This window comes from Jaculus jaculus, chromosome 1, assembly GCF_020740685.1.
Source record: "Jaculus jaculus isolate mJacJac1 chromosome 1, mJacJac1.mat.Y.cur, whole genome shotgun sequence".
NCBI classification, from domain to species: domain Eukaryota; kingdom Metazoa; phylum Chordata; class Mammalia; order Rodentia; family Dipodidae; genus Jaculus; species Jaculus jaculus.
Window position 1 is genome coordinate 320,585,118 of NC_059102.1, and position 20,610 is coordinate 320,605,727.

General features: G+C 41.5%; 2 protein-coding genes across 14 annotated transcripts in view; one reads left to right on the forward strand and one right to left on the reverse strand.

The window, feature by feature from the left end:
* The window catches only part of Cep170 (centrosomal protein 170), a 104,218-nt gene extending 97,683 nt beyond the window's left edge, over positions 1 to 6,535 (reverse strand). For 5 of the 7 annotated variants that reach the window (XM_045142349.1, XM_045142347.1, XM_045142346.1 and 2 more), the window contains exon 1: positions 6,233 to 6,535. The gene's annotated coding sequence lies outside the window, so the exon portion shown is untranslated. The remainder of the gene's footprint in view (positions 1 to 6,232) is intronic. The other 2 variants (XM_045142348.1, XM_004653273.2) reach the window with 1 other exon arrangement.
* Positions 6,536 to 7,201: 666 nt separating this feature from the next.
* Sdccag8 (SHH signaling and ciliogenesis regulator SDCCAG8) overlaps positions 7,202 to 20,610 on the forward strand; it is a 223,535-nt gene continuing 210,126 nt past the window's right edge. For 4 of the 7 annotated variants that reach the window (XM_045151003.1, XM_045151019.1, XR_006637259.1 and 1 more), the window contains exons 1-4: positions 7,259 to 7,391; positions 12,163 to 12,253; positions 18,591 to 18,728; positions 19,886 to 19,971. In XM_045151003.1, the coding sequence (XP_045006938.1) occupies positions 12,163 to 12,253; positions 18,591 to 18,728; positions 19,886 to 19,971 (315 nt within the window). In that variant the 5' untranslated portion in view covers positions 7,259 to 7,391. Of the gene's footprint in view, positions 7,392 to 12,162; positions 12,254 to 18,577; positions 18,729 to 19,885; positions 19,972 to 20,610 lie in introns of all 7 variants that reach the window. The other 3 variants (XR_006637262.1, XR_006637261.1, XR_006637263.1) reach the window with 3 other exon arrangements.

A 20,610-nucleotide genomic window follows, 5' to 3' on the forward strand; every position in this document is an offset into this window, starting at 1 on the left:
CTGATTGAGTCCACGTGGTTAAGAGATGAGAAAGGTAAAGAAAACTGAAATCATGTGATGTTACAAATGGATGAAAACTTAATTTAGACAAGGGATAATCTAGCAGAGATCTACTATATGGAGAAACACATTATATCCTACTCCCACAAGCAGAGCTGCAACCAATGGGGAAAAGTCAGACAGCAAAACAGGAACGAGCTCATTTTAAGTAAGACTTTGTTATAGGGTTCTGAAATAATTCCTTGCCAGTTCCCCCAGTCCCATCCCCAGTGACTCAAGTCATTGTCCCAACTGGTTCCATTTTGTTCTACTATCCAATTCTCAGGAGTCCTTCTCATCTTACTGAATTCTGGGAACACTAAGCCCTCCAGGCCTACCCACTATAAAGGGAACCTAGGCTTACTTCCTAAGCAAGAGCAGTTCTCTCATGAAGGGAACAGAGCTACTCCCTCAAGCAACAATGATGTACTGGTGTCAACAGACTAGACTTGTGCAAACGATCTACCTGCCCAGTTTGGCCATTGTGATAGTTGAGGTTTTGTCAACTTAATCTGTTTAGTAATCCACAGGCTGCTTCTAGGAAGGATCAACTAAAGGAGGTCGTCTTTTCCCCAGGGTGAGCCCTTCCCCCAGAGTGGGCGGCCCCGCTCAGAGGGGGACTTGATATAAGGAAGCTCTGGGTAGAAGAGTTCCCTTTTCCTTCCTTCCGCTTGGCTGCTGGAGCTGCTCCCTACCTTCTAGCGTGGATTGAAGACCAGCGCGGACTAAAGACCAACATCAACTGAAGACCCGCGAGGATCGAAACCCAGCGGCTCCTCAGGCAGCCTCCAGGCTTTCCGGCACCATCTGCAGTGCCAGGTCGGGAGCATCTGGCCACGTGGACTGAGCAGCTACCAGGTTTGGTGATTCTCGGGCCTGCAACTGCTATTGGACTACTGTAAGCTAATCCAATAAATTCCCTTTTTAAAATAATTCATTCTAGCAATTCTGTTCCTCTAGAGAAGCTTGACGAATACAGCCATACTCCGGTTCACACTTTTGTGGTTTCCCTGTACCATAATATAGAGCTGGTGTCAGTATTCAGAAGATGGGGTTAGACTGCTCGCCCCATGTTATTCGCTGGTGTTGTCATAAAGAATATATTCTTTCCTGGCTTTGGCTTTGCCTCTATCCTCTACTCTCCAGACAGCAAATGGTTAAATCTGGTTGGCTGGGGCTTCTTCTGGCCTAGGACCCTGGTAACAATCTTTCCATTAAACTTACTTCTATGTCCAGGAAAGGAGTTCATGCAGAAAAGCTCAGGAATAATAGCAGTACATGGCACTTGCATAGAAGCTTTGCAAACCTCCCTCCAGTCTAACTTTATTAATGACAGTGAGGGGATAGGTGCTGTCATTTTAACTTATGAAAGAAGATGAATAAAAACCACTTTGGCTTTGGTCAAAAAGGTAATAGTTCATTTCAGTTATAGACTCCACCATCCAGAAATGTGCACCACAGAGGTGCTTCAAGTTTCCTGACAAAGAAATCTGTTGCAAAAATTAATCTCTCTGTCTCTCTCTCCCTCCCTCCTTCTGGCATTTGGTAGATGTTCCACCTATTACAGGTACAATTAATGTATTCAATAATACCATTCCCCAAAGAGCAACAGTTTATATATTACTCAATTATTAATATAATTAAATAGTGACTTGTTCTCTTCCATACCTCACTTGTTTTTACAAATCTATGTAATGCATGGTTAGGATTCCTTTCCACTTCCATGCAATCTCCATTTGTATATAAGTAATTTTATGACATTTTCTTTAAACTTCCTTTTATTGGTTTATTTTATACCTTTGACATAAAAATAGGCTTCATACATATTGACTATGTGACTTACTATGGTTAAAATATATACTGTTGCACAATCCTTTCAACTAAACTGAACACCATATCCAGTATAATCAAGCACAGATGCTTTCTAATTCTCATTATGTCACAAAAAGGCTAACTCATTGCTGAACACACCCCTCATAAAATATTTTGAGTAAATAAATCAAACTCTATTTTACCAAGGGTAGTTATTACACAACATATTCATTGGTAACTCAAGATAAATGGAAAAAAGATAGTTTGAGACCCTTCCCCAGTAGAGTACAGCTATTTCTTATATGAAACAGATCAACATTTACTATTCCAATCAGTATCTACTCACCAAACATTGGGATAATATAGCTGATCTTTTGTTATATAGTCGTAACTATTTGCAACTTTACATATATGTGAGTTTACAACTTAGTATGATGCTATCAGATTTTTATTACAATAGCACACTGTTGGCTGGACTTGACTGCGCACACCTTTAATTGCAGCACTCAGGAGGCTGAGGTGTGGAATCACTGTGAATTTGAGGCCACCCTGAGACCACATAGTGAATTCCAGGTCAGCCTGAGCTAAAGTGAGACCCTACCTACAGGGGTTAAAACACACACACACACACACACACACACACACACACACACACACACAAACACTGCTGAAAACCCTGTTGTTTAAGACAGAAGAACAAAATCATTAAAGTATAATAGTAAAAAGTCTTTCAGGAATAGAATTCTGTTGAATAAAATTCCATGTTGGCAAGAAGCTTAAAGATACAGGTTTTATTACTAGAGTGGCACTATATGATTACTGGCAGATCCAAGAATAAAACTAGCCTCCTCAACAGATTAAAGGGAACAAGAAAATGATATGTGAACTAAATAACTCACTAAGCACAGAATTTTTAAAACCACCTTAATATCTGCATTAGCATGCAGAATTGACACTAATGTTTACAGTAGGGATTTCAATATTCTAATACTAACACAGGACAACATGTGGATTACTTATTTTACACATTATTTCTATACCATGAAAGTTACCAGTAAAATATATTTAAAGTGACTTTTTTATGGGTTGGAGATATGGCATCGAAGTTAAGGCACTTGCCTGCAAAGCCACAGGACCCAGGTTCAATTCCCCAGGACCCAAGTAAGCCAGATGCACAAGGTGGCACATGCATCTGGAGATCATTTGTAGAGGCTGAAGACCCTGGCATGCCCATTCTCTCTCACTCTCTATCTGCCTTTCTTTCTCTCTCTCAAATAAATAAATAAATGAAAGTTTTAAATGACTTTTTTATAATTTACACATAGGGTTTAATTACAAGCTTTTTTCAGTTGGTTGAAAAATCTAATAAATGCTAAAGAAAATGCCTATTAAATAAGTAGAGGGCTGGAGAGATAACTGAGTGGTTAAGGCACTTGCCTACAAAGCCTAATGACCCACGTTTGAATCCCCAGTACCCACATAAAGCTCGATGTACAAAGCAGTACATGCATCTGGAGTTCATTTGCAGCAGCTAGAGACCCTGGTGTGCCCATTCTCTCTTCCTCTCTCTCCTTATAAATAAATAATAATGTTTTTAAAAAGAATAGAGTTTGGGGGCTGAAGAGATGGTTCAGCAGTTAAAGGAACTTGCTTGCAAAGCCTGATGGTGTGGATTCAATTCCTCAGTACCCATGTAAAGTCAGATACACAAAGTAGCAGTTTGCAGTGCCAGGAGGCCCTGGCGCATCTATACTTATTGTCTGTCTCTCTATTTCTAAACAAATAAATAAAAATATTTTAAAAGAGTAAAATTATAAGAAAACTAGTTATATGGTTGAAAAAATCATCTTATGGAAAAAACCACAATAAAAATATAAAATTGTAGCTGGGAGTGATGGCGCATACCTTTAATACCAGCACTCGGGAGGCAGAGGTAGGAGGGTCGCTGAGACTTCGAGGCCACCCTGAGACCACATAGTGAATTCCAGGTCAGCCTGAGCCAGAGTGAGACCCTACCTTGAAAAACCAAACACACACACACACACACACATAATTGTGTCTCACAAGGTAAATTCTAGTTTAAGTTGAATAGAATACAATTTACTAATTGAAGAAAAAGGAACATCACAGGTTTTTGTTATGTGTAAACTATATTTGTAGCACAGGTTATAGAGCTGGTCCTACTCTATATGGTCATAAAATATTACTGTTTTTCAAGAAAAAAACTTGATTACTAACAAGAAGGAGAACATTCAACTTTTTTTTTTTTAAAATAAAAAGCACATGCTGGGGTTGGAAAGACACCTTAATGGTTAAAGGTGCTTGCTTGTCTGTCAGCCCCAGGTTTAGTTTCCCAGCTACCCAAAGAAAGGTAGATGAGCATTCATTTGCAGAGGTGTGAGTGTGTGCACACACGCACACACGCGCACACACACACACACACAAATTTCTCAAATATTTTTTAAAGTGTATGTTAGGGCACTTTTCTTAATTTATAAAACTGAAGTTGTACTTGGTAATAATTTTACATCACAAACACAAGGATAAAACTGTGAGAGTGGAGTTGATACAGACAATTCAAGGAGCATGAAGAGCACCTTTCCGTATGTTTGGTCCAGGGCAAAAGGACTAGGCATACAGAAAGACCACACTTAAGTTTTATTTGGCTCTGCCTTCCATTAGTTTGGCTTCAGGCAAACAAGACGGCTAACTTTAGTAGCTTTTTAAAATTTTTTTAAATTTTTCGAGGTAGTCGAGGTATGGTCTCACTCTAGCCCAGGCTGACCTGGAACTCACTATGCAGTCTCAGGGTGGCCTTGAACTCATGGCAATCCTCCTACCTCGGCCTCCCGAGTGAGTGCTGGGATTAAAGGCCTGTGCCACCAAGCCCGGCTAACTTTAGTAGTTTTAAAGTGTCTTCTGAGTTTCTGTCACGTGTTCTTAAGACTCCTGTCTTAAACCACAAAAAAATTCTACTGTACTTACAAAAGCAGCAGCTCTGGTTTGATTTTTTTTTAAATTATGGCAGGAATATTCAGAATGTTTTTTAACTTCCTATTTATTGGTGCAATCATTCCAGGGCAGAATTTCTAAATCTCTGAAGCCTAACTAAGAAGGCCACAGCCATGAAGATCTAGTCTGTCTCCTTTCACCAACAGCTCCCATCATACTTCACTTTACCTTCTGCTTCTTTTAAGCAGAAAGACTAGCAAAGCCCTAGTACGTACTGGAAACTTAAGTTTCAAATCATTTTAAAAAGGTATATTTTCAATGAAATATAGTCTGCTTTACCAGATTCCTCTCAAATAGCTGAATTTTCCTTAGCAGAATAAAAACAAGCAATTTCAGAAACCAAAACTTAGCAGGCTTATTTCTTGTTTTGTTTGGATGCATTCTAATGCATTCCCTAAGGAACATGAATGCATTATCCACCCAGCGGGGGGAAAAAAATAATTCTGCTTGTTCATTTCCCTGCTACACAACAACAGCTTCGTTGTCAGGCCCTTCCTAGCTCAGTCTTCACTGTCACCTAGTAATTTTATATTGATCACCTTGGCCGACTTGGACGCCAGCAGGTCTGTGTTCTTTACATTCCGGGGTGGGGTGGGGTGGGGGGGGGTAGTAAAACTACTAAACGCTACAAGATAGAATATGTGACATAAATCCCTGACATCCTGTAGCTAGCAATTTATGCGTTTATCTATTTTTTTCCCCTCCTTACAAAAAAATAAACATAAAAGAGAAAGGGAACCAAACGCAAATCCTACATTTCAATCTTTGGACAATGAAGCCCACAGGAAGCCACTCTCTCCTCCCCCGGGGTTTACTACGGAGCCAGAGCCTCGGCGGGGTGCAGTCGCCTGGCAAGGGTGCGTGACAACACGTCTTGCATCCACGCCCTCCCGAGAAGGCTGGTCGTCCGGCATGCCACCCCCCCCCCCGCTACCACCACCCACCGCCGCCGCACACCCCTAAAACCGAGCATTACAAAAGGGATGGGCGCTCGCTCGGGCCGCTGCAGGGAGCCGGGGAGGGAAATGCCTTCCCGGGAGGCAAGCGCAGACATTCCCTCCACGCTCCGCCCGCAAACTGCCACGGCGCAGGCTGCACAAAGCCGGGAGGGGAAGCAGGCAGGGACCGTGGCAGGGCGCCCGCCCGGGAAGGACCGGGGGCCGCGGCTCGGGCGGGGGAGGGGAGGGAGCACGGCCCGGGCCGCTGGGTGGGTGGCGAGCCGCGCGGAGCATCCGGCAAGCAGCCTTCCGTGGCCGGGCCCGCAACCTGCGTCCGGCCGCTGGGACCGCGCCCCGCCCGACCCCCGCCGCCGCCAATGTGGGGACGATGTGCAAAATGCAGCGGCGCCGAGCCCCAGCGCATCACTTACCCCTCACCGTGCAGAGGGACCGGACGGGGAGGCGGGGCGCGTCGCGTCCCGTGAGTCTCTGGCACGCCGTCCCCCTCTCCCCACCCCGTCGTCGCCGCTGTCGTCGTCGTTGCCGCCGCGGTCACGCTCCCGGGCCTCTCGGTACCGCTGAGCAATAATAACGTTATTCCACACACGCCCCACACATAGCGGTAACGGCAGAGAGAGAGAGAGAGAGAGCGGCCGCGCAGTGCGCAGGCGCCTCGGAAAGGGCGAGGAGCCAGGCCCTTTCCCTCCTCCTGCTCAGGCCCCGGCGAGGTGTCACTGCGCAGGCGTCAGGCCCAGACAATGAAAGGGGGCTCTGCCGAGGGTCTCCCCCACACACGGCCCAGCCGTGCACTGCGCACGCGTGCCCCGAGGCCGTCTGGAACAATGAAGCCAGGCCGCAGACAGCGTGGACTACGATTCCCAGCGGGCAACGCGCCAACGGCACGCAGAGATCCGAGCGTCGGCGCACGCCACGGGTTGTAGCGTCGGCCGCTTCTTAGTTTGGCTCTTGGGAAGATTCAGACTCGAGTACATTTCCTTGAGACACCGTTGTTGACAGAAAGTCCTAACTCAAAAGGGGCTCGGGGCTTATGACTCGCGTCCTTGTGCGGTTTTAGGGGGTCAGATGCATTACGTGCACGATGAAGCATCCAGGCCTTCGGCAGGTTCTTTCTAAAGTCAGCCGGATGGTCGCGAAGGCTCAAGGATACGAGGAAGGCTGGAAGGGCGGGAAAGGGCGAGGCCTCCAAACCCGTATCTTGGCAACAGGCACCGGCGGCTAAACCGCCCAGTGGAGGCCTGAGCGCGGAGCCTTCTGGGATTTGTAGTGCAGCTGGAAGGCTCATAGGATTCTCAGGGCTGCAGGCCGTGAGCCTGCGAACTACAACTCCCGAAGCGCACCAAGAGGGCCAGTGTGTAGAACGAGTCCCACGAGCTCGGTCCGGGGTTCCTGGCTCCCTAGTGACAAACCTGGGCTGGAAGCAAGCTGGCATCACTCAGCGCTAGAATTGTCCTCGGAGGGGAGTGCACTGGACACTTTCCCGCATAATCCCCATCTGTGAACCCATGGCGGAATCCCCAGGGCACTCTACCCTGGAGGAGAGTCTGGGGCAATACCAACCGAGTCTCCAGGGTGAGTTGCTCCTGACCTCAGTGCCTAGCTCCTAGGTACCCAAGGGCCGTAGCGGGCGGGAGCAAAACAGGTGCTTTTTTCCTAGACACCTACTTTGGACTCCATCCAGACTTTGGAGGAAGATGATGGATGTTGCTGTGATCTTTGAGGAAAACTTTGATGTTTTTAGGGTTAAGCATTTCCTGATTCCAATGGGTACCTGACCCAACAAGGCACCCTCATCTTGATGTTGGTGTCTTTCTCAATCAGTGTCAGCATAAACTGTGACAGCATTTTGCCACTTTTGCCCCGTTCACGCACTTTAATCCAGCATGTTTCTCACAGTTTTTTTTTTTTTTGTACATTCCAATTCTGGTGTAGTGGATTGAATGTGACATAAGGCCAGAAGCAAAACACTAATAATCATTTGAACCACAGCAGCCTCTATATACTGAGCTAAGCTACCTCCATAGAGTAAAGCAAAATTTAATCTTATTAATATCTTTATTTTACACATCATGAAATAAAATCAGAGAGGTTGTAAGGCAAGGCTCATAAAGCTGGTTAGTGGCAGAGCCAGGTACTGAATTCAGGTCTGTCTGCCTTCAAAATCTATGCGATTCTCTATTAACCAAGTCAAAATGCTATAATTGAAATCTCAGTTAACTCAGATTTTCTTAGTAAAGTACCCTAAAAGTGATTATCTGGAGAAGTGGTGTCCATATTTGTAGCTAGTTCTGTCAGCTAGGACAAGGTATATTATTACCTCTGGAAATTTCAGTTCTTGTTATATGGGAAATTATAGTATTAGCTACATGGTGGCTTTTAGGACAAATGAATAATGCCCACATAGTGAGTGGTCTTCATTATAACAGACTTTAAAAATTGTTACCAATAACATGAAATACATTTTAGGGGCTGGTGATGTGGCTCAGTAGTAAATAGAGTATTTGCCTGGAATGTATGAAGTGGGCTTAATACCCAGCATTTGAAAAACAAAGAAAAGAAAGGAGGGGGAAGCACTTTATATGGGACAAATAAGGTTTCACTAAAGATTTCTTTCTACTAAATGACATATATTTTATTTTCTATCCTCTTTCCTTTTCATAAGCCCTTAGGTATGACCAACACTTAAAAATTTTGAATCATTTAGAACCTAGATTACTCAGCAAATATTAATGCCTGATATGTGTTAGGAATACTAGATACTGAGTTTGCAATAAGGAGCAAGATAAATTCCCTGGCATTGTGGAATCACTGGGTTACAGAGAGAGAGAGAGAGAGGGAGGGAGAAAGAGAATATGAAGAATTGCAGATTACTATGGTGTAAAATAAGGGTAATAAGTTTCTTTGCTTGACACAAATACTCATTAAATGTTAGCTGCTATCTATACTTGATACAGTCAATTTCAGATTTTTAAAAGAGACTAAAGTATAACTCCTTGTGATTCTAGAATCCGAGCAGCTATTATTTATTGTCCTAATCTGCCAGTGAGGTTACAAATGATCAACATTGTCAGTATTAACCACCGAGAAGAAGGAATTAATCTTGATAAATATGTTCATCAGCCTATTGACATTTCAAACATGGTTGAGTACAAAAGTAACTACTTCTAACATTATTTGTAAGAAAAAAAATGCTATGCCCAATGATATCAATAATGTTATTTTTTTTGAGATTAGTAAACTTCTATTTTTTAATTTTTATTATGTTTCTTATAATGCTTCTCTTCCTTTAAACTCATATTAACCTTCATATAACCATTAAGGGATTATCTAATATTTAGCATTTTTATACAGTAGAAGGGTTAATTTCAAATGAATTTTATAGAGCTGTTTGTTTATCTTTGTGGTAGAGTACTTACTTACCATGTATAAGGCCCTGAACACAATTCCCAGTACCACAAAAACTAAATTTTTAATACTATATATAATACCACTGATACTACATTCAGTAACAATAGCAGGAAAAGTTTTCATTCAAAGATAATTTATTTAAAATTTAAACAGTGTGAAAATCATATAGGGAGAGAAAACATTATCAATAGCAAACATAAGGGAAAGATCAAAAATTTTAAAGTTAAACTTAAAATTTAGCCATTATTTATTTATTTGCAAGAAGAGAGAAAAAGGAGAAAGAGAGAGACAGAAAGAGAATGGGCCCATCAGGGCCTCTTGCCACTGCAAATAACTCTAGATGCCTGTACCACTTTGTGCATCTGGCTTTATGTGGGTACTGGGGAATCAAACCCAGGGAGTCAGACTTTACAAACAAGCACATTTAACCTCTAAGCTATCTCTGTAGCCTTTAGGCATTATTTTAACAGAAAATCAAGAAGTATAACCTCAATTTCTTTTTGGATTCTGGAATATATTCTTTATTGAGTAACATTTCTATTTTTACATGTTTATACAACAATTTCTAGAAGAAAACAAACAGTATTAACCCTGAATTTAGCATCATCAGAAATTGTTCACAAATGTAAACTACTATTTCGAAAGAGGATACTTTCCTTTAAAATAAAACTTTGAGTGAGCATGGTGGCACATGCCTTTAGTCCCAGCACTTGGGAAGCTAAGGTAGGCAGATCACCATGAGTTTAAGTTCAGCCTGGGCTACAGAGTGAGTTCCAGGTCAACTTGTGCTACAATAAGATCCTGCCTCAAAAGGCCAAAAGGTAAAAATTGTTTCTGAATAATCAAAGTATCATGACTTTGATATACTAAACTTCATTATTTTGAGTGTGCTCATTAGTTGAGAACTGTGTTACAAAAGTGTCTTGTCTAGGGCTGGAGAGGTGGCTTAGTGGTTAAGGCCTGTGAAGCCTAAGGACCCATGTTGACTCTACAGATCCCACATAAGCCAGACACACAAAGGTGAGGCAAGCTCAAGGTCGCACACTAGGTGTGTCTGAAGTTCAATTTCTGTGGCTGAAGCCCTGGCATGCCAACTCTTTCATGCTTTCTTGCATGCACACTCTTTCTTTAAAAAAAAAAAAAGCCAGGCATGGTGGCACACACCTTTAATCCTAGCACTTGGGAGGCAGAGGTAGGAGGATCGCTGTGAGTTTGAGGCCACCCTGAGACTCCATAGTGAATTCCAGGTTAGCCTGAGCTTGAGTGAGACCCTACCTCAAGAAACCAAAAAAAAAAAAAAAAAAAAGTCTGACCTATCTAATGCTTAATGGAAGGTTAAGAAATTGCTGTTTTTTCCTTCCTGCTTATTCTGGAGATTTTACAACAACTGTACATTTAACAATTACTAATAGCTAATATCCCTTCATCTTTATTCAACCATGAAGTAGCCATCTAAACATGTATGTTTCCTTTGTAGTTAAAAGTGGCCATGTAGCTGATGTCATGGGAGTCACAAAGTTCAGTCTAGTACTAGAAGTGTTTTGGAAGGTCGTATGGCAGTCTTCTAGGTGTTCATTGACTCTTCAGGTAGTGTCATTCAGCACACAAGAATGGCTGAGAAATGTATGTGTAATTGTGTAAATCTACATTTTGGTCGCACACAGGTTCATGTATTAGAGCAATTGGTCCCCAACTGGTAGCTCTGTTTTGAGAGGTTGTGGCACCTTTGGGACTACAGACCTGGCAAAATTCCATTCCAAAAGGCAGATTAAGTGTTTTCACATACTTCTTTGGCTTGCTCATGCCCTCTGCAAGCAACTGAGCAGTGTGGTGGTGCTCACTTGCAATCCCATTAATTAGGCTGTTGAGGCAGGAAGTCCAGGCACTTTGTGTCTTGGTTGGTCACAATGTGAGCAGGCTGTAAATATCCTGCTACCACAGACAAAACTGAAACCCCATGCCATCCCTCCCATGATGCCTGCGCCCCTGAACTGTGAGCCAAAATAAATCCCCCTGTAATTTACTTCAGTCAGGTATGTGGTGCTTGTGTCAAGAAAATAAAGAAATAACATCCTGGAATTTAAATTTGGTATATTGGGCTGGGATACGGCAGCTGTAGAATACTTACAAGGAAGAACGAGGCTCTGAGTTTAGTCCCCAGCATTGCTATAAATAAATAAATGAATATAAACAAATGAATAAATAAGTAAATTCAGAGCATCATTGAAGAAGGCCATGAGGCATGAAATGAATGGTTTATAGATAAGAAAGGATAAGAAAAGCCAGAATAACAGGTAGCCTAGGACTGGTTTTAAGTTCTGTACACTTGAACACAGGGTATAATATTAAAAGAAAAATCACTAGGTATTGCAGTGTCCTCCCCTTAACAGACTCATGTCTCTTTTGTTGCAGTGTTGGGTATGGATTCAGTTTTATCAACATCAGTGGTAATATAATCTACCTCATTCTTTAATTCCTAGTTACCTTTGGTTTAATGGCATATTGTAAAAGAAACAAGCTTATAGTATGACAGAAACCCATTACGTCTATTAAGTATTCCCCCCTTGTCTTTCAACACTGGAACTTAAGCCTTCTAGATGGAATTAGTGAAGTATCAAGATAAGATCAAGTCAGGAGAAAATGTGCAACTAGGAATATAGTCACTGAACTTCCTGTTTTGCTGATAACTGTGTGACCTTGGGCAAGTTAAGGAACTGGTTTTAGATTTCTATTTCTTCATCTGTTTGGGCCAGATGTGAGAATCACTGCCTTTTGGAACCAAGCAGATGACAAAGCATGTTACAATATTAGATACTGGGAAGGAAAAATGAGGTTTATAGCCAAACGGGACATTTGATGTTTTTCCTAAAAAAAATTTCAACATTTTCCTTCCTTCCCTTTTTTTTCCTTCTTTTTCTTTCCACCCTCTCCCAAGATGAGACTTAGCAGAACACATCCAAGGGCCCTGTTCTCCTTCAGTCACCCTGAGTCAGACCATGTGAACAATGAAGGCTGTGACAATGAAAGTAAGGAACTGAGTTATGTACAGTCAACGTGAGACAGTAGCTGGGTTTGGTGGCTCATGCCCATAATTTCAACTGTTGAGGGAAAGAAGGAAGGAAGGGAGAGAAGGAAGGAGGGAGGGAAGAAAGAAAGAAGAGAGGAAGGAAGGAGGGAAAGAGGGAGACTGGGAAGGTGGGGAGGGGAGGAGAAGAAAGGAACAAAAGAGGGAACAGAACAAAAATTGAGAAGGGGACTATGAAAAGAAAATGAGATGAAAACAATCTCGAGGAGCTCCTTTTCTTTGTAGTAGCTATACATGGAGACAACTGGAGGTAATGTTGATGTTCTGTCATTTACTTGCATGTGATTGTATGTCTTTCCAGATCCTGCCAATTGTTTTTCTCCTGCTAGAGATGCAGCTCACATCTGTAGTAGGGCTTTGTCAGTCCTAAACAAGAGTTTGTGAATGAGCAAGCAGTGAGGTCATCTGGACCTTTAGCCAACTTAAGAAAATATGTTTATCTTAAGTGAACATTCCTCTTTTTCTCAAATTTTTTCAAAACCTTCTGTTTTTTTTTTTTTTTTCACATGTTTTCCAGATATCTTTCCAGATTCTTTGTCATATACTCTATATGAAAGCAGGTATATGTGCACATACAAACACCCATGTAAACGTTATTTTTACTGTAAAATTTAAATTATGTATGTTCTTGTTCTTCATATATTTATGTTGCTTTTCTTAATAGTTCTCCTTTTATTTTGTTTGGAGACAGCGTCTCATGTATCTGAGACTCGCTGTAACCATAAATGACCTTAAACTGCTGATCTTTCTGGTTTCATTTCCCTAGTGTTAGTATTACAGATATTTTTATCCCTGTTCCCAGCTTATATGGTACTGGGGATCAAACTCAGGGCTTTGTGCAGCTAGACAAGAACTCTGCCAACTGAACTACATCTCTAGCCCCTGTATTTAACTTTTTTTTTTTTTTCAAGACAGGGTCTCACTCTAGCCCACGCTGATCTGGAACTCACTCTGTAGCCCAATCTGGCCTCGAAGTTATGGTTATCCTACTACCTCAGCCTTCAGAGTGCTGGGATGATAGGCATGAGTTACCACACTCAGCTAACAATTTAACTTTTATGATATTTTCTTTGGCTAGAATAAAAATGAAACAAAATAGAATCCTGATTTTCATCCCATTGGCTTTTCCTCATTTTAAGTATACCTAGCTCAACTCCTTGCTTTCATTTTCATAAAATGCATGCAGAACCTTTATAATTTACATGGCCTGACCAGTGCTGATGGAAGGTAGTGACTGGAGGGAAAGAGGCTCTTGGATGTGTTTTTCTTGCTGGCTCTCTACTTGGACAAAGGGAGAAAGGATAAAAGGAAAAAAAAAAGATCATTAATGATTTTCCTACACTGCTTTATTCAGATGCTTACATTCTTGTTTACATTATCTTTCACTCTTGGTGCCAACTACTGCTAATAGAGTCTTAGTATAGTATTTTAGTTGAAACTTTTAAATATCTATATACTACTTCCTATCTTTCATTACTGGAATTGCTGTTTACAAAGTTGGCTTTGTCAGACTTTGAGTTTTAATCTTGGTTATGCTACCTGTTGGTCCCCTAGTAGCCCATGACAACACTCTTCTTAACTAGGCAGTGGCCCAGGGAAGTCTGGACAGTCACATTTCTCTATTCTAGCTGTGGTCATAGTCTAAACTTGTGTCAGGAACTGCGGTGCATCTCAGCCTCAGGAATGATTTGTCACATGTTTTCTCAGAGGCATATGGGTGCTTTGCCGTGTGATTCCCCCTCCAGAACACTAGGACAATTCTCTTTCACATCTCCTGGGCAGATGGAGAGTGTAGAAATTAATAATTCACAGTATGTATGTAGTTGGTGATCCTTTCTAGAATGAGAGATAATGTACTTCTATTCAAAAACGTGTTGGTGAATAGAAGTTCAGTGGTGAGTGAGAAGATAGAAGGGGTCTGTGAATGAGGAAATGAGCCAGACAGACAGTTGGCAGTCACTGGGCTCAGGAACCTTTCAAGTGCTCATTATGTTGATTGATGCTCAGATAATGGACTAGTAGAAATACTGTTTGCTTGCACTTATGTTCATGCGATCGGTGGGACTCAGAGGTCCTGTTTGTATTTGTATTCATAATTAAGTTTATATACTGCCTGCGGTTGGTGCTGGAGGCAAACCAGGATGCATCTTGAAATATGCTACTGTCGTCAAAGTAGATGAAGCAGTGCCTCATGAACAGTGGGATGGGAAGTGATAACTGGAGCCCCCTGTCTAATCTGGTTTCCGTGTGAGCAGCTGAGAATTACATCTGGGGTGTGGGGTTCTGAGTAGGGATTAAGGGCGTTTCAGTTGCCATGGCTCCAGCCCCTGTCATAGATCATCTGCCTGTGTGTATTCCCCAGAATTAGCTATGTTTGCCACCGTATATTGGGGTACTGTTCTCTGTTTGAATAACACAGTATAGCTTGACATGTAGTAAAATGACTTTGAAATATCATTTACCCCTATGATGTTAGTTTTAGAACATACTTCCTACAAAAAAACAAAAACCCCAAAACACTAGATACAAAAAACTCTTCAGATGGGGTAGAGGAGTCTTTTCCTTCCCATAACATATAGTGATTTCAAAAACAAAACAAACAAGCAAAACTTCCCCAAACCAAAGCCTTATGTATCACTTTTCTTTGGAGTCCTTGTTGAATTCAATATGTCATTATCATTTTTAACATTTTCTTAATGCAATTTAGCAAGTGATTTTGTTAGGAGTTTCAAAGATTTAAACCAGAGTATTAGAAATAGCATTAAATTAGCCAGGCGTGATGTTGCATGCTTTTAATCCCAGCGCTCTGGAGGCAGAGGTAGGAGGATTGCCATGAGTTCAAGGCCACCCCTGAGACTAAATAGTGAATTCCAGGTCAGCCTGAGCTAGAGTGAAACCCTACCTTGAAAAAAAAAAAAAAAAAGAATTAAAGGGCTCTTATAACTTGACCATCAATCAGGGCATAGTTCAGTGATAGAGCACTTGCCCAGCATGGATTAATTTCTAACACCATGCACACACACACACACACACACACACACACACACACACACACACACGCCTACTGAGTAAGTAAACAAAGCAAAAACCCTACCATCATAGTTAAAGCTCTTCCACTGTGATCTGAGGAAAGAGCTTTACCTACAGGGGTTTTCACCTATGTACTTTTCTTAAATTCAGTTTCTTTTTTTCATAATAAAGTTTACTAGCTTTTAGTTAGAGTAGGTATAAATAAATAATTACCTTTGTCTTAAAGGTGAAGTCATTTGATAGCTCCATGGAACATACTTCTAATGTGAGTCGGACTCTGTTGTTGCCTTTCTAATGGATGCAAGAAGGTTAAGAGCTTAGTTTATAAGATTTAAGGACATAAATCCCAAGCTCTGTGGGTTCTATTGCTTATCATATAACACTTTGATTGTCCTTTTCCACTGATAAGTCTCTTTAGAAAATATTAAGTTTTTAGGCAACTATCGCTACTCCTTTTATTGCTACAACCAGGAATGCATGTAATCTGGACTTCCTTAAACCCAGAATGGGTAAGAGGAGACCAGGCTTGGTTCATAATCAACACCAAGCTTGTGTCAGAGCAAGATCTGTGTGGAAATAGTATTGTTATAGACAAAAGTGAAGTGATAAATTCACTGTTAACAAGTAATAGGATTTCATTGTTTAATCCAGACGTGAAGACATAATCTCTTTAGTTTAACCAAGGTAGGAAATGACTTGCTATAAGTAAAGAAACTATACTACACATATTGTAGCACATTGCATTTTTTCAGTATATATGCTTATTGTATTTATTATTATAAATTTGAAACTAATGACATTAGAAAATGCAGTCTGTTTTCCAAGGATATATGCTTGTAAAAGTTTTTTTTTTCATATGTAGTTGGTAATAAATTAGGCCTTTTGTTAAGCCATAGCAGTTAAATAATCTCTTCTGGAGAGTACACTGAGCCCTTGGAGTGGGAGATGGATAGAGAGGTAGGGCTTTTCTCTTTCTCTGAGTAGCTCCACCTCTTCTCCCTGTAACCTCTTCACAGGCTGTTGCAATACAGTGGCCAGCTCCAAAAAGCAAGCAGACCAAGGAAGAGAGAGGACAGGCTGCCAACTCTTTAAAGATGGGGCATAATAGTCAACCTGTCTGTGAGTGCAGTTCAGAGGCCCATTCCTTCTCACGCTAGGAAGTGAGACTTTAGCCCTGAAGCTATTTTTTACAGATGAACTATTTAATCTTAGACAGTTTATTTTAAACGTGGCCTGGTTAATTTCAACTTCTATTCTAGGGGTAGTCAGTTGCACTGAGCAAGTACCTGTGCCAGAGATGTAACCAGGCAGCAGTATCTAAAGACTGTACATTAGGGTCTGCCGTCAGCTGTCCAGCTCTTCATTTCTCTTGTGACCAAGGGTATGAAGTCCTCAAGGACAACAAGGCTTTGTGAGGCCAGAACTTGAGAAGACTGAGTCCTCTGGGTGATTCTGTCCACCCACCTTATGTCACATCTTCAGGTGGGATAGGCAAGTCTTAAGTTCTGAGGGGAAGGAAAGTTTTAGGGTAGATGGTGCTCTGCCTTTCAGTCCTTGCTGACTGCTACATGTGTCAAATATCAACAATAGCAGTGATAAGAACCTTAGAGGTCATCAAATCTAACCTATTACCTATAACTTAATCTTTTTTTGAGGAAATTTTTTTATTGACAACTTCCATACTTATGGACAATAACCCATGGTAATTCCCTCCCTCCCCCCACTGCCCCCTTTGCAACGCCACCCTCCATCATACATTCCCCTCTCAACTCTTTTATTTTGATGTCTTTTCCTCCTATTATGATGGTCTTGTGTAGGTAGTGTCAGGCACTGCAAGATCATGGTTATCCATGCCATTTTGTGTCTGGAATAACATGTAAGGCATCCTACCCTTCCTTTGGCTCCTACATTCTTTTCACCTTAAGCGTTAGAAGGTGTAATAGAGATGTTTCAGTGCTGAGCACTCCTCTGTCACTTCTCACCATGGTGTCTTCTTTGTCATCCCAAGGTCACCACCATCTGAAAAGAGAAACTTCTCTAACTGAAAGTGAGAATAGCATTAATATATGGGTATGGACATTAAGAGAAGAGCTTACCAGGCAGTTTGGTGAGCATAGTATATACTTTCAGATGCCAGCAGACATAAAACCCCTAGGTCTCATGACTACCCCTGTTGTAGCTTTTCAGTATTAGGTATGTATTCCCTCCTATGAAGTAGGCCGCCAGTCCAATTAGAGAGCGGTTTGTTTCCCCCATAACAGACATGCCACTATTGCACCCGCTGGCTCATTTGGCCTGGTTGACCATATTTAAGGCTTGCAGTATTCCCTGTTAAGTTTTTCCACTGGTGACTTCTATCTCTCCCATGGAACTGCATGGAGTGTAGCCTTTTTCCAGCATTCTGCTAGCTAGTCTACATGGAAGAGGTTATCAGCTCAGTTCCAACAGGATTTCTCAGTGACCTTGCAGCCCCTGTATGTGGAGTCTTCAGCAGTAGGGTCTTACCATCTATTCCTGGTGGGAAACCAAGAGCTTTGGCAATAGCCTGTAATGTTTTTGGGGCATCAGGGACCTCCCTGGCCAGTAACTCACTGGAAGGTATCCCATCCCTGGCACTGAAAATTTTTTAATAGCAATCTGTGGCTTCTGGATGTTCCATAGGTGTAGCAGTCTGGTTCACATTGCTGGTAGAAATCACCCAACCAAGAGCAGATTCTGGGAAAAAGAGATTTATTTTGGCTTACAGGCTTGAGGGGAAGCTCCACAATGGCAGGGGAAAACGATGGCATGAGCAGAGGGTGGACATCACGCCCTGGCCAACATAAGGTGGACCATAGCAACAGGAGGGTGTGCCAAACACTGGCCAGGGGAAACTGGCTATAACACCCATAAGCCCGCCCCCAACAATACACTCCCTCCAGGAAGTGTTAATTCCGAAATCTCCATAAGCTGGGAACCTAGCATTCAGAACACCTAAGTTTATGGGGGACTGCCTTCCTTTTTTTTTTTTTTTTTTTTTTTTTTTGAGGCAGTGTCTCACTCTAACCCAGGCTGACCTGTAATTCGCTCTGTAACGCTAGGTTGGCCTTGAACCCACTGGCCAGTCTTCCTTCCTTAACCTTCTGAGTGCTGGAATTAAAGGTGTGCACCACACCACCAGGCCTGACTTGAAGCTGCCTTCTTTACTAAGTGTCCACATGATTACCCACATTTTATTGGCTCTGATTTTCATCAGATTTTTATTGTAGAACTTGCCAGTAGAAGCATTCGCCAACCAAAATATATGCTGAAAGGTGATGTCACCATGGCCGAAGATGCCCCGGATTGTGCCAGCACCCACGTAGAAAATGAGGACAGCGAGATTCCTTGGCAGCCTGACCAAACCAGTAAGTCAGTTCTAGTGCGAATGCAAGTGGGGATTCTCCATTCACCACTGCTGCTAAGATGCTATTCCTGGAACCAGATAACATAATTCCTTTGCTAATGTGTTTTGTTCTTTTGGTTCCCAAAACCTATAGCTTAAGTCCAAAGACCTTAAGATGAAATAGTAATACTTTTCTAAGGAAGATGCCACCTTCCTCTGCAGTCCAGTTCTTTTTCTGTCCTCTCCATTTGACCATCCATCTCACAAGCTTCTCATCTGAACCATCTTAGCATCCATCTTTACCAGCCTGCCATCGTGCTTCTTTGCTTTTATACAAACGACTTTCTCATTAAACTTTTCATGCCCTTTTCTGCATGGTGAACTCCTGTTCATCTTTCCAGTGTTTGCCTGTACGTGGAAGCAAGCACAATGATGTGCTTACCCTCCTTGTATTATTATGCACACCAAGTATGCATGCAAACTTCTATCTACTAGTGCTTTCTTTTGCTCATGAACTCTTAGCTTGGAAGCAAAATTTTATTTTTGTCTTTATAACTCTAGTCAATAGCATAGTTCTTCTTGTCTAATGGAAGTTGAAGCAATATTTGTTGGAAAGATGGTTGATAATAAACTGTCACCTTTTCCTTACTATAACAAGAATCTGAGATAAACATAAAAGGAGAAAAGTGGTTTTTTTTGTTTTGAGACAGGGTTTAATATGGGACCCTGGCTAGCCTGGAACTCATTCATAGATTAAGTTGGCCTCGAATACATGTCCATCCTCTTTCTTATGCCCCCCACCACTGCAGTGCTGGGATTACAGGCATATCACCACCAGGCTCAGCCCTAAAGGTTTATTTTGGCTTGTAGTTTTAGTCCATGATCCCTGTTGCTTTGGATATGTGTCAAGGCAATACATCCTAGAAGGAACCAGTGTCCTATGTCAGGAAGGGAAAGAAGAGGGGCAAGGGTCCCACTATCCCCTTCAAGGATAGACCCTTAATAACTAAAGACTTTCTACTAGGTTCTGCCTCTTATCATTTCTTTTTCCTCCCACTAGCCCCCAGCTAGAGACTGACCTTTTGATATATGGCCTTTGGGGGAATCTTTATGATCCTTACTATACCTAAGCCATGAATCTCAAGTAAAGTCAATAAACTCTTTGCTTTTGATCTGCAGATAATGAGCTCAGTGTTCTGTCTCACCACCAAATAAGTAGGGAAAATGAGAAATCTCCACCACAAAGAAGAAAACTGTCCCCTTTAGTAAGTATCAACTTCTATAGCTGACAAAAGTATTAGGTTTTCTAATGTTTCATTTTCCAGTGTTGCTTTAGTTGTACATGTTGTATAGGGTGCAGAAGAAGTTCTTTTCTCTCTGTTTTGGTTAAAGAGGACAGACTCTGTGGCAAATAGAATATTGATGTTTAATTATTTCAAAAGTGTAAACAAGGGGTTGGAGAGATGGCTTGGCAGTTAAGGCACTTGTCTGCAAAACCTGAAGACCCATGTTCAATTCCCCAGAACCCATATAAGCCAGATGCACATGGTAGCAATACATCTAGAGTACAGTTAGAGTTGCCAGATGCCCTGGTATCCCCATTCCATTTTCTTTCACTAATAAATAAATAAATAAAAATAAAATATTTTTTTCAAATGTGTAAACAAGAGAATAGTTTGGAAATTTTATTTTGCCACTGTTAGATAATGTATAAAAAGCACAATAAATGACAAAAAATAATGTTTTAGTAATGTCTTTTTATAAAAGATCATGTCTATACTTGAGTATTTTTAGGAGTTATTTAATTGTGATTTAGCTCACTTTTATAGTATTTTATTTTGAATGTCAAAGGTGAAATATATGTTATGTGTTAAAATAAGTGGTTATAATATAGTGAGAAATTT